The sequence below is a fragment of the Eretmochelys imbricata genome, chromosome 9 (genome assembly GCF_965152235.1).
Source record: "Eretmochelys imbricata isolate rEreImb1 chromosome 9, rEreImb1.hap1, whole genome shotgun sequence".
NCBI classification, from domain to species: domain Eukaryota; kingdom Metazoa; phylum Chordata; order Testudines; family Cheloniidae; genus Eretmochelys; species Eretmochelys imbricata.
This window is the reverse complement of record NC_135580.1, coordinates 13,705,490-13,721,602: the sequence shown is the minus strand read 5'-3', so window position 1 is coordinate 13,721,602 and position 16,113 is coordinate 13,705,490. Positions and strand designations below refer to the sequence as shown.

At 39.8% G+C, this 16,113-nt stretch overlaps 1 protein-coding gene across 1 annotated transcript in view; it reads left to right on the top strand.

Moving 5' to 3' along the window:
• The window catches only part of NAALADL2 (N-acetylated alpha-linked acidic dipeptidase like 2), a 517,216-nt gene that overhangs the window by 252,570 nt on the left and 248,533 nt on the right, over positions 1 to 16,113 (top strand). The window contains exon 5 of the mRNA XM_077827191.1: positions 13,184 to 13,327. Coding sequence (XP_077683317.1) covers positions 13,184 to 13,327 — 144 coding nt within the window. The remainder of the gene's footprint in view (positions 1 to 13,183; positions 13,328 to 16,113) is intronic.

Genomic DNA, 16,113 nt, shown 5'->3' with positions numbered 1-16,113 from the left:
CACAAGGAAGGAGGCCCTGAGGTAAGGGTGAAGTGGAGCTTGAGGAAGTGAGGGCTGCTGTGGAAAAAGTAGCCCAGGGAATTGTACATGTCATGTTTCTAAAAGGTCAGCTACCATAGCTGAAACTATTAGGGTCCCTGGGCTGGAGCCCGGAGTAGAGGGTGGGCCTGGGCTCCCCCCACCTTTGCCCCCTGATTAATCACTGAGACTGGGAAACAACAGAGACTGTGCAAGGAAGGATAACTTCTCCTCACCTCCCTCGCTGGCTTGTGATGAAAATGGCTCAGTAGACTGTGACCCTTGTCTCTAGAGAGAGAAGGGTTATGTGGAGGGTCACAGTGAGCCTCTGAGGCTAGTGAAATCCGCCAGGAAACGTGGGACCTGCAGAGGCAAGGACAGAGCTTTGTCACACACCTTATGGGGCAACGGGCCTCTAATATCTGAACTGTCAAAGAGAGGGTTGGTCAGTGCAGAACACATGTATTTTGAGAAAATCCGGGACTGGAAGTGTGTTGGGTCACCCTGCAAGTGGTAACCGAGGCTGGTGGAAGCCAGAGTTTTGACTGGAGTGTTGCTGGCAGGCTGCAGCTGTACACAGACACTCAGGGTGTGATCTGCATGCTATTTGTGAGTGGGCCAGGTTGGGAGCTACAGCAGCAAAGCATTGTGAGGCACCCAAGGTTGTAGGGAAGGAGGTGAAACAACCCCGCACTGGTCTGGATTGCACCCTGGAATGTGACAGTTCATGTAATTTATAAAAAGTCTTTCCATATTCTTTGTTGCTCTGTAAACTTGTTTTAACATTTTAACATTTCACTGTACAATGCAAAATCACTTCAAGAAATGTTGTTCTTCAGCAGGCTGGAACAACTGTATAAATCTCCCATTTCTGTTCTCCTTGTTTTAACAGCAATGGTAGGACCTAAATATGTATGGCTGAGCTGAGTCTTTGCATTATTAACCAAACAGTTACATTTCCGATTGTTCCACTCTGGTCAGTTGTTCTTATAAATACACACTATTTGGTTTCCATTATGTTTATTACTGCCTCTTTCAGCACAGGTGTATTTCACTAACTTGATAGTAGAAGCGTGCTTGACTGCAAACAGCCTTACGTCTTCACTTTATCACTTACGCTAAAATAAGTCAATATGAATTTAACCTTTCTCCTTCCTAGCATGATTGCTCATGAGGTTGACCATGCCACTAAAGTTCACAGTATTTTATCCAAAGCTGTATCATTTACCGTTGACTTTCCTTTGATAAACATTTTAATTATAATATGAACTACCATCAAGTTCCCCATTTTACTACTGGATCTGGGACATCATATAATATCAATGTTTGATATTAATTTAATATGATTTTAATTCATTCATTCGTAGACAGGGGAAAAGAGGAAGTCCCTGTAGCTGCACCTACGGTATATTTCTACAAAAAGCTGCAGTTGCTCAGACTACTGAAGAAATCTAGCCATTAGACTTTGGGTGTTTATTCTCTCAGCCCTCTGTTCTACTTTTTCTAAAAGACCTAGATGCTTGGACAATTCTTAAACAGTCTGTCACAGTCTTTTGGTGTGATCTTTCAAAGGGGTTCAGTTTCTCTTGACTGATCTTCCTTAGTTTGGTCTCTGTCAGGTCAGTTCCTGGACCCTCAACTCCAATTAAGTCTACCAGCCATGAAGTGTCCTGACCTGACAGTTTGGTCAGTCATCTGCTGGAGCATATGGTGGAAAAAATGTGCTTGAATCAAATATAGTTTGTTAGGCATTAGTAGACATTTTATCTTTTTTTTTCTTGTAACGATTTCTGACTTTTATGCCTCGTTATGTGTACTCACTTAAAATCTATCTCTTTGGAGTTAATAATCTTGTTTTACTGTTTTATCTAATCCAGTGGGTTTAAATTGAAGTGTCTGAATAACTATTTGAGATAATAAATTGGCATATTATTTCCTTAAAGGAATAACAGACTTAAAATATGTGTGCTATCTAGGAGAGGGCTGTGCAGGGCAGTACAGGGCATATATTTCTGGGGGGAAATCTGGGTGTGTGTTGGGGTCACACTGAAGTATAACCAAGGCTGGTGAGAGCACAGTGTAATCCAAGTGTAGCCAACATGCTGCAATTACACACAGCCGCGCCGCTTCCCGCAGCTCCCATTGTCCGGAATGTGGCGAACCACAGCCACTGGGAGCTGAGGGTGGCCATGCAAATGTAAACAAACTGTCTGGCAGCCCACCAGCTTATTACCCTGACGGGCCACAGGTTGCCCACCACTGGTCTGGACAGTACCCTGGTATGTCACAGTCTCCTCCCCGCTCTGTGTATGTTCAGTAGAGGGTTTGTAGACCTCATTATATAGTCATAACTCATGATTTTGGGGGACTAATTATTATAATAATGTTTCTTTTTATCAGGTCTTCTAAAACTGCATATTTTGATGAACCTGCTAGTGTGTATGTCTACCGATTCCATCTACAAGATAGAATAAAAACTGCTCAAACATATATCATAGGGCCTATACTTCTGACAGTCAATGAAGATTTTCTTTTAGTTCAAGTGGTAGTGGTCAAGTTCATATTCACAATGAGATCAGAGAAGTACCTTTCTTTAGTTAGTTTTGACTTTTATTTCTTGTGAAATAATTAACCCCTGCTTCAGCTACTGGAGTTCCTTTTCCATCTATTGTGTTGTCAGAAGGAGATGACAAAATGATTTTCCTACTGATCGTTTGTTTCCTTTTTGTTCACTGTAGCAGGGTTTCTATTTCCTTTTTTCATTTAAATATGTAACAAAACTCTGGGGTATTTGTTAGGTGGAAATTCTTGACTTACCATATCCATTAGCCTAGAAGAAACATTTCTTAATTTTGCTCTATTTCAGTCACTTTTATGTCATTTTAATGATGAGTGACTATAACAAGCTGAGTGGAAAGGGGGATATAAAGTGATAAAAACATTGTGAAAAGATTTCGTTTGTATTCCCCCCATTTTATTAAATATTCTACAGCGGTGGGCAGGGGAAGGAATGCAGGGGGAGAGAGAGCAGGCGCAGCAGCTGTAAGATGCTTTTGCATCAACATGTGTCAGTGGTTTTGCCTTTGCAAAATAAATGTTTCTTTCAATTCCATTTAACTTAAAGAGAAACAAGACTGACAATGTTTTTACGTACATTAAGTGGGCATTAAGACCAAGTGATTTGTACTTAGAGACAGAGGAGTGGCGTTTTTCTTTTCTAATGGTTGAGCAGATTTGTTGGGGGGAATGAAATGACAGTGACCATCATGCAAGGTTCTTTTCCCTCTAGAGACATGGGTTCCAATCTTGAAAGTGCTCCTGTTTGGTGTTTTTGTTTGTTTTTCTTTTTAAGAACAAAAGTATCATTTGTTTAAAGGGACACTCTCAATTAGTATAAACCAAGATGAACTCTGTCCCCTCCCCTGCCACACACAAAAATTCCAAATCAGTGTGAATGTATATAAACACACAGTGTTGCCAACACAATTTTTTCAAGAGTCTCGTGATATTTTATGGTTTTCTTCAAACCCCAATTCCTGTAGCCATGTGAATACACTAAATCCCTGCTTACAGAATCACAGAGGTTTTGGACCTTTTTTACTAAGACCAATAAGTGGTGTTCTGCCTTCAATAACTTATCAATAATGATAGCAGTAGTAAAACAAAATACTCCTGAGTTGACATACATTACTAGGCTCTTTATGTTGTGGTTACTTCAATAGGAGATGAATGAAAATAGTAGGGGAAGTTGCTTGTGACCAGCTGTACTCTATAGATGTCTATTCCAGGGAGCGCTCCTTCCTAATGTAGTATTCTCCTACACCAGGGGTATGTTTTCCCATGCATGCTTAACTACACTTAGTCTATACCTCCCAGGACACCTTCTACCTTTAAGTTATTTTCTCCTTCCACCACTGTAAGGTACTCTTCAAGTATGCCCTCCATTCAAGTATGCCCACAAAATGGCCTTCCCCCTCTGATATAGCTCACTCCTTATGTGCATACTGCATGACACCCACTTCCATGGAACTCTCCATATTTGAGACATGGGTGGAGGGATGGATATCCCCTCTGCTGGGCTATATCTGCCCATGGAGATAAACATGGATGGCCTCCAGATCTTTTTGTGGAGAAGATACATGGTTTTCACAAAGCTTCTCCTCTCTAGAGGTGTAGAAGGGAATCAAACAACCTTTCACACATTTATTGACCTCCTCTCCCATAAATGAGAAGAGAAAGCATACTGGAGCGGCATCATGACTCAGTCTAATTCTCCTCCACTGCTTAAATAGTCTCTGGAAGAAAAAGGCTTCTCAGCCTACCACCATGCTTCCCATAGTTGCAGCTGATGGGCTTATTCTTCATTAGAGGCCTGTTTGGGATTGAGCCCAAGTAGCTTCACGAAATATTTAGGACCCAATTTTGCAGCCCATGCTCATAGTCTTGCGAATAGTCCCATTGAATTCAATAGAGCTAGTCTCATGAGAAGGTGCTACTCATCAGGAAATGCTTCTAAGGGTTGCAGGAAAAAAATATTCTTTTTTTTTTTGTTACTGATTTGTTTACATGAAAGGTACACAGAAGTGTAACAGTGCAAGTTGTTTTCTTCCATCAGCATTAATAGAGAGGGTGACAGGTTACTTCATGTGGGCAGAATCACATCAATATTAGAAGTAGTGTTTGCTGTGACAGAAAGTAAATAGTCATCACTGAGGGTTTGAGAACAGGTGGTGCAGAGCAGAATTATTATGATTTCATAATAAAGTCCTTGTCTCTCCAAGAGGCCCTAATCTGGGATTAGGGTCCCATTACGCTAAGCACTGTACATACCTAATAATGACAGTCCATTCCTTTCTCAGCATACAATTAGAAACAAAAGATGGATACAACAAAGATAGGGAGGCAAGGTGGGAGAAAGACAAGGTAACTGAAAAATTCATGATTCATACAACAAGCAGCAGGGGTGGCACACCAGTTGTTGACTCAATCAGGAAAAAATGGGGATGAGTTTCTGTTGAAAGAGCACTTCTGTAAGGGCCAGAAATTCTCAACTAAGCGGGTACATTTTCGCCAGGGTTAGTGCAAGATCAAGTGTTTGTCAAAGGGCGGTCAGATGCAATGCTAAGAATACACACATCTCTATCACCAAAGAAATCCTCTCTTCACTCAAGGGGATTAACAGGGGAGAACCTCTTCTTCAACAAAACACACTTTATTCTGTCTTTTATGCCATAATTTAATTTTCCTAGTGTGCTGTAAAGTCCTGCTTGGGGTGTCTGTTCTCAACATAAAACTTTGTCAAATTTCCATTAAGCTTTAGGTGAAAATTTAATGAGGCATTCACTTCAGATATTTCAAAACGAATACCATTTTATTATTAATGCACCAGAAAGTCAAAGATGTGAGTATGCCCAGTGTTCAGTCACAGTTAATCTTTTTTTCAAATATATTTTAGATCATTAAAATGGTATTTTAGGGCATAAAAGGGGAATTATTTTACTGAATTTTGTCAATAACAGAATACAATTTGGGCCACATTTGTTTATTAATTTTCTTTTTGTTTTATCTGATCCTTGTAGAGGGTGACTTTAATAAACAGAAATGACAACATATAGTAATACTGTCCACCCTTTTTCTGTGCACTAGATCAAAACAAACACCACTAAATAATTCATGCACCGCACACTCCTTTGTATTTAAAAATAATCAGGAAATATTAAGGTAAGAAATTAGGGATAAAATAAGATGTTGTGGTTAGGAGGGTAGAAAAAGTCCATAACCTTTCCCAGTCCCTCTTAGATTTATTGCACTTCCCCCTCCCCCCCTATGATTCTTTATTCCAAGTGGGCTGAAAAGCAGTAGGACAGTGTGAAAGATTATGCTTGCACCTGGATGCATAAAGAATTTAATGGAAGGTGCTGTAGAAATGTAATTATTATATTCTCACAATGGCAAATTTCCAAGGACGTTATTGCACTTTACAAACTCTAATGAATTAAGTCGCTTAACACCCTCGGAAAATAGGGAAGAATTGTTATGCCCATTTGACAGATATGGAAACTGAGATACAAGGATGCTGTTATTTGTAAAAAGTCATACCGCAAATCTAAACAACTAGGAAAAGAACCCATATTTGGATCAATAACGATATAACAGGATGAAATGCAACAGCCTGTGTTGTGTGGAAGGTCAGACTAGATGATCTAATGTTCTCTTCTGGCCTTAGAATCTTTACATCTCATCAGGAATAAAGAAAATGATACAAATTATTGTTTGAGTTGATATTTTTTGGAGTCAGATTTTGATGTCAGTGGGAGTTTTGCTTGCCTAAAGGCTTTAGGATTTGTATACCATAAGATTTAGGGTTGAGCTTGCAAACTTGACTCATACTCACCCAATTAGCTCCACTAAAGCAAGTAGTTAGCATGCTAAATTCATGTGCGGACTGCACATTTTTTTTTAACACTGATTGGCAATGTAGACTATATATTCCGCTCTCCGTTGCAACAGTATAAATTCTTCACAATTTCATAGGTTTCACTGGAGTTACTCCGTGGTTACTATGATTTGAGAGCAGAATATGGCCCAGCATCTGCAATCTTTGTCTTTAGTCCTATATAGTCCCATGAGAGGGGTGGGGTTTTCAAAAGTTTTAAGGAATCTAAGTATCCAATTCCCATTGAAAACCCATGCGATTTGGGCACCCAACTGCATTAGGCCCCTTTTAAAATCCTATCCTGAGTACCTAACTGTTTTAATACCCTTTGTAAATCCCATCTAGGTACATGGAATTTCAAGTTGGGGTGTAGCATTTGAGATTAAACTTATTTTTTCCTTTTCCTCTATTTTCAATAACTTCAATGGCATTCATTAGGTCTCATGAAGGGGCTTATAGATTAAGCACTATTAGCATAATTAGAATAATGTGCCAGGAATTTGCTATTGCCACATCATAATGAAGGGTGCTGTGGAAAGAAACTGAGTAGAACAGCATTTACAGATCCTTTCCTCAGTGTGCCTTTGTTGGCAAAGTAATTACAACATTAGGATTGGATGTCAATTTATAGAGTTTATATTTCTAGTATGTTGGTTGTCCTTTAGTGAGTTCATTTATTCAAACATCCCTTTCCCTTGTTCTTCATCATTTATCAGATATGTTAGAATACTTCTGACATGAATATTTTTAAACAATTTATTCCCATTCAAGTCATATTTAATTTATAATTAATTATGAGGTAGTAGTCCTTTTTGTTATTGCATGTGCCTTTGTTCCAGTTGCTTACTACTTGTACATTTAAGTAAACATGGATATCCTCAAGGTGGCAATTCTGTCCCTCATTTTCACTCTTGACCACTCAGTCACTCGTTGCCTCTAGGCATGTAGATTTTAGGGCTAGAAGAGACCATTATGATCATCTAGTCTGAACTGTTGCATGTGCACATGCCATAGAATTTCACACAGTGGTTTCTGCATCTAGTTCATCACTTCTGGTAGCACTTACCTTTTAGAGAAAACATTCTATCTTGATTTAAAGACTTCTGGTGGAGAATGTGTCACATCCTTAGAGAGACAAGGTGGGTGAGGGTTTTATTGGACCAACTTCTGTTTTGGATTTCTTGCATGAGCTCCGGGTAGGTTTTCTGATTTTTTTTTTTCTTCCATTGTGTGGGAGCATGAGATGATTGATTTCTTATCTGAGGTGGTTCCTTCTGGTATATCTGAGGTGCAGGACCCCAGCGGTGGATCAGGCACATAAGAGGACCTTGTAATACTTTGTGGCTGTGAAGGCGGATGAGAGATTCAGCAGGCGGGAGGTCCCTGGTTCTCTTGGATTCCCTTGTCACTAGGTCAGGATTTTCCTCCTATCAAGTCTTGTGTGGTTACCACCTGCACACCTGTTTCCCTACATTAAAAGATTTCATGCGCAGGCCTCTGCCAAAGAGCTCACACCCACACAAAGCCCTGTGGTGACAGATGAGTGGTGGTGAAGACAGGAGCAGCGATCTCTGGGAGTCTTCAGTCACAAATCTGCATGGAGGCGGCAGCCATGTGATGGTCATCATGTCCTTGGATGAGACAGAAGGGCATTTCGGCAGCAGCAGCTGTGACTGAGCAGGCCTTTTAGGATCCCTTCTGCTCAACCAAGATGGAGAGGGGGCTAAAAAAGGTGCCCCAAACATAGGCTGTCTAACACTTTTCCACCTAGAAGACCCTAGTCAGTGGGATCACTCAGCATTGCGGCCGAAATAAGAGATACAAGACAATGAATTTCGCCACCTGGAATGTCCACACCCTTATGGACTCTCAGCACAGTGAAAGAAGAACTGCCAGAAAGAAGAACTGCCAGAAAGAAGAATTGGCAAGACCCAACATTGACATTGCAGCCCTTCGTGAGACTTGTCAGGCTGATGAGGGCTAATTAAAAGAAGATGGGGGTGGCTACACCTTCTTTTGGAGAGGGAAGCCACCTGAAGAGAGATGCATTCACGGGATTAGCTTTGCCATCAAAAATAAGATAGCCAGTCAGCTTTTGGAGCTTCCCTTGGGGATCAACGAGCGTCTCATAATTCTTCAGCTCAAGCTCAGCATGCACTCAATATGCCACTGTCATCAGTGCACACACCCCAACACTCAATGATGAGGAAGATGACAAGGAACAGTTTTACCGTGCTCTCGGTGTAGTCCTTGCAGCCACACCGAAGGCAGACAAACTCATCCTCCTGGGAGATTTCAATGCCAGAGTTGGATGGGACTCCCAACTCTGGAGCAGCACAATAGACAAAGAAGGGGTGGGAAATGTAATCCTCCATGATATTCTCCTCCTCAGCAATTGTGTGGAGTATGACCTGCTCATCACAAATACCATCTTTAGGCAGATCAACAAATTTAAGACCACCTGGAAACATCCTTGGTCCAAACACTGGCACCTCCTTGACTATGTTATAATTAGAGCCCGAAATTACACCAACAGCTATATAACATGAGCAATGAGAAGTACAGACCACTGTTGGACAGACCCTTGATTAGTAAGATCATTCATATACCTGCAGCTCACTCCACCTACTGCAAACATCCCAAAGACAAAGCGAAAGTGGTACAACCTCAAAGCACTTCAAGACCAAGCCAGCTGCAAGACTTTCCAGCAACACTTGTCTGAGAAGCTCTCGAACTTCTCTGACAACATAAAAAGAAAAGGAGTACTTGTGGCACCTTAGCGACTAACCAATTTATTTGAGCATAAGCTTTCGTGAGCTACAGCTCACTTCATCGGATAGCTCACGAAAGCTTATGCTCAAATAAATTGGTTAGTCGCTAAAGTGCCACAAGTACTCCTTTTCTTTTTGCGAATACAGACTACACGGCTGTTACTCTGAAATCTGACAACATAATTGACATTCAAGAGCACTGGGATCAACTTAAAAATACTATTCACACTGCATGTGCTGAAACCATAGGACAGTGGTGGGCAACCTGCGGCCTGTCAGGGTAATCCGCTGGTAGGCCACCAGACAGTTTGTTTACATTTGCACAACCGCCCACAGCTCCCAGTGGCCATGGTTTGCCATTCCCGGCCAATGGGAGCTGCGGGAAGCCCCAGGCTTATTAACCTCTCCTTATACGGCAGCCATTCCATACCCGTAATCATTTTTTTTTTGGCCCTTTTCTGAACCTTTTCCAATTCCAATATACCTTTTTTAAGATGGGGCGGCCACATCTGCATGCAGTATTCAAGATGTGGGCGTACTATGGATTTATATAGAGGTAATATGATATTTTCTGTCTTATTAGCTATTCCTTTCCTAATGGTTCCCAACATTCTGGTCACTTTTTTGACTGCTGCTGCACATTGAGGAGACGTTTTCAGAGATCTATCCACAATGACTCCTACATCTCTTTCTTGAATGGTAATAGCTAATTTAGACCTCATCATTGTATATGTATAGTTGGGATTATGCTTTCCAATGTGCATTACTTTGCATTTATCAGCATTGAATTTCATCTGCCATTTTGTTGCCCAGTCATCCAGTTTTGTGAGATCCTTTTGTAGCTCTTCACAGTCTGATTGGGACTTAACTATCTTGAGTAGTTTTGTATCATCTGTAGATTTTGCCATCTCACTGTTTACCCCTTTTTCCAGATCATTTATGAATATGTTGAATAGGACTGGTCCCATACAGACCCCTGGGGGATACCACTATTTACCTCTCTCCATTCTGAAAACTGACCATTTATTCCTACCCTTTGTTTCCGATCTTTTAACCAGTTAACAATCCATGAGAGGACCTTCCCTCTTATCCCAAGGCAGCTTACTTTGTTTAAAAGGCTTTGAGAGACCTTGTCAAAGGCTTTCTGAAAATCTAAGTGCACTATATCCACTGGATCTCCCTTTTCCATATGCTTTTGACCCCCTCAAAGAATTCTAGTAGATTGGTGAAGCATGATTTCCCTTTAAAAAATCATGTTGACTCTTCCCCAACATATTTTGTTAATCTATGTGTCTGACAATTTTGTTCTTTACTATAGTTTCAACCAGTTTACCTGGTACTGAGGTCAGGTTTACCGCCCTATAATTTCCGGGATCACCTCTGGAGCCCTTTTTAAAAATTGGCATCACATTAGCTACCCTCCAATCATTTCGTGTAGAAGCTGATTTAAATGATAGGTTATAAACTACAGTTAGTAGTTCTGCAATTTCATATTTGAATTTCACATTTGAGTTCCTTCAGAACTCTTGAGTGAATACCATCTGATCCTGGTCTAGCTTCTGCTTCCAGCCACTGTGCCTTGTTATGCCTTTGTCTAGTAGATTAAAGAGCTCTCTACTATCAGAAATCTTCTCCATATGTAGAAACCTAGACTGTGATTCCTCTTACTGGGTGCCTACAACCCACAGAGTGAACCAGGGGCCCTGTGGTCGCTGTCGCTGCCACTTGAATGGTGCTCTTTTATCCTCCACAGCATGGTTGTGCCTCTGCAAAGACATAATTGAGCATTACTTTGCTAGCTTCAGGACTCTACAAGCCTCCTCAGGCTGAGAGTGTTTCTACTGTATGTTAGGCATACAATAGGTTCTTCTCTATAACAATATACAGTAGCTTTTGTTGTTTTTGCACTGTTTGTAAAGGCAAATTATGGAACCTTGGAAAGCCTCTGGTATTTCCAGCACTGTCCACAAAGGAAGGCTACATGCAGGTGGTTGTAGAATTTAATTCAATGCTAGTTCACTAACAGAATTTTTGTTAGTAATTTTGTAGAATTTAATTAGAGTGCATGTTATTGATTCTTGATGGGTCCAACACCTTGTGACTGCATTATGGAGGTCACCGGGAATAGCCAGCTGTCTTTTGGTGTTGTAAAGGACTGCACACCAGCCTCAACTATACTGGATAAAGCAGATACTTTTTTTATCAGAGTTTATTTTTAATCTCATCAAATATCTACCCTTATTCTGGATTTCCAAACTAGAAATAATGTAGTATAGGCAGGGATACAGCAGATTTTCTGACTTTTCTCGCTTGCTATAGAACCAGTTTCAGTGCATGGGAGTTTGGAAGTTATATAACAGTGGATCATAGTTGCTCTTAGAGGGGAGTTCCTTGCAAGATGTCTCCTGGTCTGTTCCCTGGTAATAGGCAAATCATTATCATTGAGCTGACAGGCATTTTGGTGCATGGATTCTGAAAATTCTTCCAGGTTGTGGGGTTTAGCATATCCTAAGACCCCAATTAAACAAACATGATTTCATCTAGACTGTTTTTCAGGTCATCAGTCTTTTGTTCCAGGGCAGGTTGAGAATCCTTTATTAAGTCAGGAGTTTTCCTCCTCAAGCATCTTGTATTTGTCCCCTAGTGAAATAATCAGTTTTTCTGCTTCACTCACTCAACCTTTTAATGTTAAATATGTTTTGTTTGTTCTCATAACGGTCATTTCCTCCTTTATTGCATCTATCTTTTTAGAGATTTTTCCCTTCCCATTACTTTCTCAAATGGTTGGCATTATGGCTTCAAATGAGAGAGCTTAAGTTCCATCTTGTCTCTTGAATCAATTCACCACAACTGGTGGGCTTCCAACCTCACAAAGTGTATTAGCTTTTGCTGCCATTTTGGGGGAGACTTTTATAGTTGACTTGCGCCTTTTGATATGACCAGGCTTGTGCTACTGCTTCTCGAGTTCTTTGTAGCTGTATTTGAAGGTTTTTGCTTTTATGTAAGCTTCCCCCACTTGACATCTGCTCAGCATGAACCTGTAAGAAATCAGTCAGAAATCCCTCAGCTGAACCTTCACCCCTACATTACAAAAACATACTTGCATTTAGAGGATAAATCCTATTCACTTTAGTCAAATACAACTCCCATTTGTGTCAATGAAGATTTGGTCTTTAAAGAGGAAAGAATATATTTCTTATTTTTGTGCTTGGAGATATATGCATGTTGGCTCTCCTCACATCAAAAAGCCAGGATCTCTGAGTCGAACATTTATTATGAGGCTATTGTTCTGTGCAGTTTGGTCTACGTTGTATGTTTTATTTTCAGAATTCTTGTGAAAGCCTTGCTCTGTATGGTAATGTAGGTCTTTTGCTCCTTGAATAAGACCAGTGCTATATGTTGCTATTTTTTGTGTCATTTAAAAATCTGTGCAAAACTAAACAATCCAGTTAGTTTGGCACTGTGCTTGCATTTCTCTATGCATCTGTTTGCTCTAGAATCCACCATTGAGTTTAATGTCTGTTTTGCCATCTGATACTATTGTATCATCTTGTTCATTCCTTACTTAACAAAGGTAACCATAGAATCCCAATAATTCTTTTCTTTTTTTTATTCCTTTTACTACATGCCACCCTCATTTCATATCTGTACCACACAGACGATTTAATATGTGCTACAGGAGATTTTTGGGGGGTGATTTACTTCTTTAGAAATTACTCTCCCAAATCCTAAATTGTAGTATACATCACCAAAGAGCTTTAAAATTCTTTCATTAATGTGAGTGCAGAGTAATGGCTGCTAATATAAATCCAACTTTTCATTGTAGGGGTGAGTCTGCTATATCATAAACTGTGTATTGGCTTTGTCTGTTTTAAGACATATGCAGACTCTGGAAATATTTTCCTTTTTAATTTTTCATTTACTAAATTGCTGTTTGCTCTCTCTCATTCATTTGCAGATGGAAACTACAGACATAACCGATCGAACCTTACATCACTGTTAGTGCAACCCATATCTGCACTGCTCATCAAAAGACTGGTTTCTTTACCTGAGGACAGAAGCAAAAGTGATGGGTGTATCCCTCTCAAACTGCCTGTGACAGGTGATGATGGTTTCTGTTCATTATGGAATGGTCCTTAAGTACTTCAAATACATTCTGAGTAATTGGGTATAATTGAGGGTTTGTCTGATTGCAGGTGTGTTCTGCTAGCAGCCTTTTAAGAACAGGCTATGAAAAAGCAGATCTTTAGAGTGTAATTTATGGGCTAAGTTGAGGCTGAGTGAAAACAAAATGCTGTGACGTACTATAAAAGAGCCATTTTTAAAATAAGGCATTTTGTGCATTAGCTTCAGAAACCATATTTGCATTGCTTCCAAGTTTCAGCTTCAGCAAACACTGCATCTGCCAAGATTCAGTTTATGTAAGTCACATTTCAGGAGTACGAAGTCTCTTAGTACAAGGCATTAAACTCTAATTCCTGCTGTTGACTAGAAAATCCCTCTGACTTTATGCATCATCACCCTGGAGATGTTGCTAGTGATGCAATGCAGTTTATTAGGCCTTGTTGGAGCATTTAAACTACCATATTAATGCGATGGGTTGTGTCTTATTTCTGCCTCCAGCACATATGTAGCATTTCTAAATGGTGATCCATCTTTCACATTATTTAGTTTGTATCTGTTTGCTAGAAAATAAACATCAGTAATGTGTATTTGTGCCCATATCTAAGGGGACCTTTTCCCATATGTTTCACCTGGAGATGGCTGAATTCTGACAACAAAAGCAATAGAAAGGAATGTGTTGAGTAGGGCTGGAAGAAAAGGGGGAATGCATTCAGAATGCCTCTCCAAAGGCCATACCTTCACCAAGGTCATGCAGATTATTGCCTTAACAAACTGATTACTGATTTGAGAAAAATGCCAGAAGAGATACTGCATAGAGATTAAGTGAAGGAATAAGCATAGAGAACCTTTCAGGAATGCTGCATGTTTTGAACATAAATATTCTCTTGATTTTTATTTTGTGTTAGTCTATCTTTTATAAGAGGAAAAATACAGTGGGGACACACATTGTATTGTCTCATCTATTTAACCCAGTCCATTCGAGGTATTGTTTGTATATGTAGGTGTTGTGGCCATTGTAAGTAATGGGTTCTATTAAAGTGTTGATTACCGAAACCTCAAATAGTAAATGCCAATTTACTATTTGATTAAGTCAGGTTGCCTGACCAAAGAAAACAGCAGCACATTGAAGAGACGCAATTACTGACCCACTCTGGGGCCACAAGGCTGCCACTCATACTGGGCTGAGGTGGTTCAAAGTTTACAGGTTTCTTATATTCCCCTTTATTTAGTTCATATTACAGTTTGTGGCTAAATGTGTAACTTATTATTGTCCTATTACTAACAAATGACTACCTTGTGATTAATTGTCTGGACAGTTACATTTAACACACACCAAATTTCCAGTGTATAAAAGATCACAAAAAATTTGGCAAACAGAGACAATAACTAACATTTCTTAATTAATCACTTATTTTTTCCCCTTTGCAGTTGGGACATTTTATGGTTTTGAAAGACTTACTCCTTTCTCATAGTTTTTCTTATACTCTTATAACTTGTTGTTCAAGTAGTTAGCACTGATTACAAGCATATATGTTTAAGTAACTGTAAAAATAAGTCTGCAAAAATAAGTCATGACCTTTCGATATATTTTTCACTCTATAAGCAATGTAAAATTTTGCTATCATTTTTTTATTATTTTTCTTAGCCTAATTTTGCAAACCTTCATGATAATTTTGACTAACAATTTTTTAACCTAACTTAGAGCTTTAGGCCTATGTGTTAATACCATCCTTTTAAAAGGCTTTGCCAATTTCCTTTGTAAATAAATAACATTAGCACAGTATTCCCTACGCTATCTATAGGCGATAAAACAATTACTATAGTAAAAAGCAAACTTTAAATGCATTTTTAGGGGCAACCATTGTACAGTGCGTGTGGTTGTATCAGTTGTTTACCACTTTTAGAAAGTTATTGTGGAATAAGGATATAATAAAACAAGACCATAAAAAGCTTGGTTAAGTTTATGACCACCCTTAGCATTTGTAATTACACATACTAAGAATGAAGGCAGTGAGACCTCATGCTTCCAGACATAACGTGATTACTGCTGAGGTCAGGAAGGAATATTTTCCTCAATGCAGACTTGACTAGGTGGTTTTTATAGAGGGACTTCTTCTTCCCCAAAGGCGTCAAGGGTGGGGGAAGTGCCAGAGGCAGTGTAAATAAATGTAAGGCAATGTGATCAGCAAGTGGAGAAGTAGTTAAAGAACTTTCCCTTTGGAAGGGAGAAGTGTCTGTCCATCCCTGGGAGCAGCAGAGAGCAGCACCACGTAAGGAGAACAAAATCCCTTCATTTGTCTGTAGCTAAGGTCTTCCACAGGGAGGGTGACAGGAGAGTCTCATGGTATGCAAGTACTGTATGTAAATAGCAGTGGCTGAGGGGAGAGAAATGCTTGACAGAAGCATTCTCTGCATAGAGAAGCTGATTTTGAAAAGAAAATGAAAGAGAAGGTAGAGAGAGCAGAACCAACACATCATTAGGGCTCCGAGGGGCTATGGTAATGCAAATCACAAATACATAGTTCAATTTTGATATTAATAATTACCCCATTTCTATGAAGCCACACTTTCAAATCTAGGCAGGATTCGCTCACCTCTTCACCCTTCAAGGAGTCCTGCACGTTGTGGTGGATGAATTTTTCAGACAAGACTTTACAGACTGAAACTCTGGTTATGTCTACACTGCAGTGTAAGACCAGGGTTAGAGGGTCTGAAGTCCATCGATTCTGAGTTTGCAAGACCAGTGCTAGAGCATCCATACTC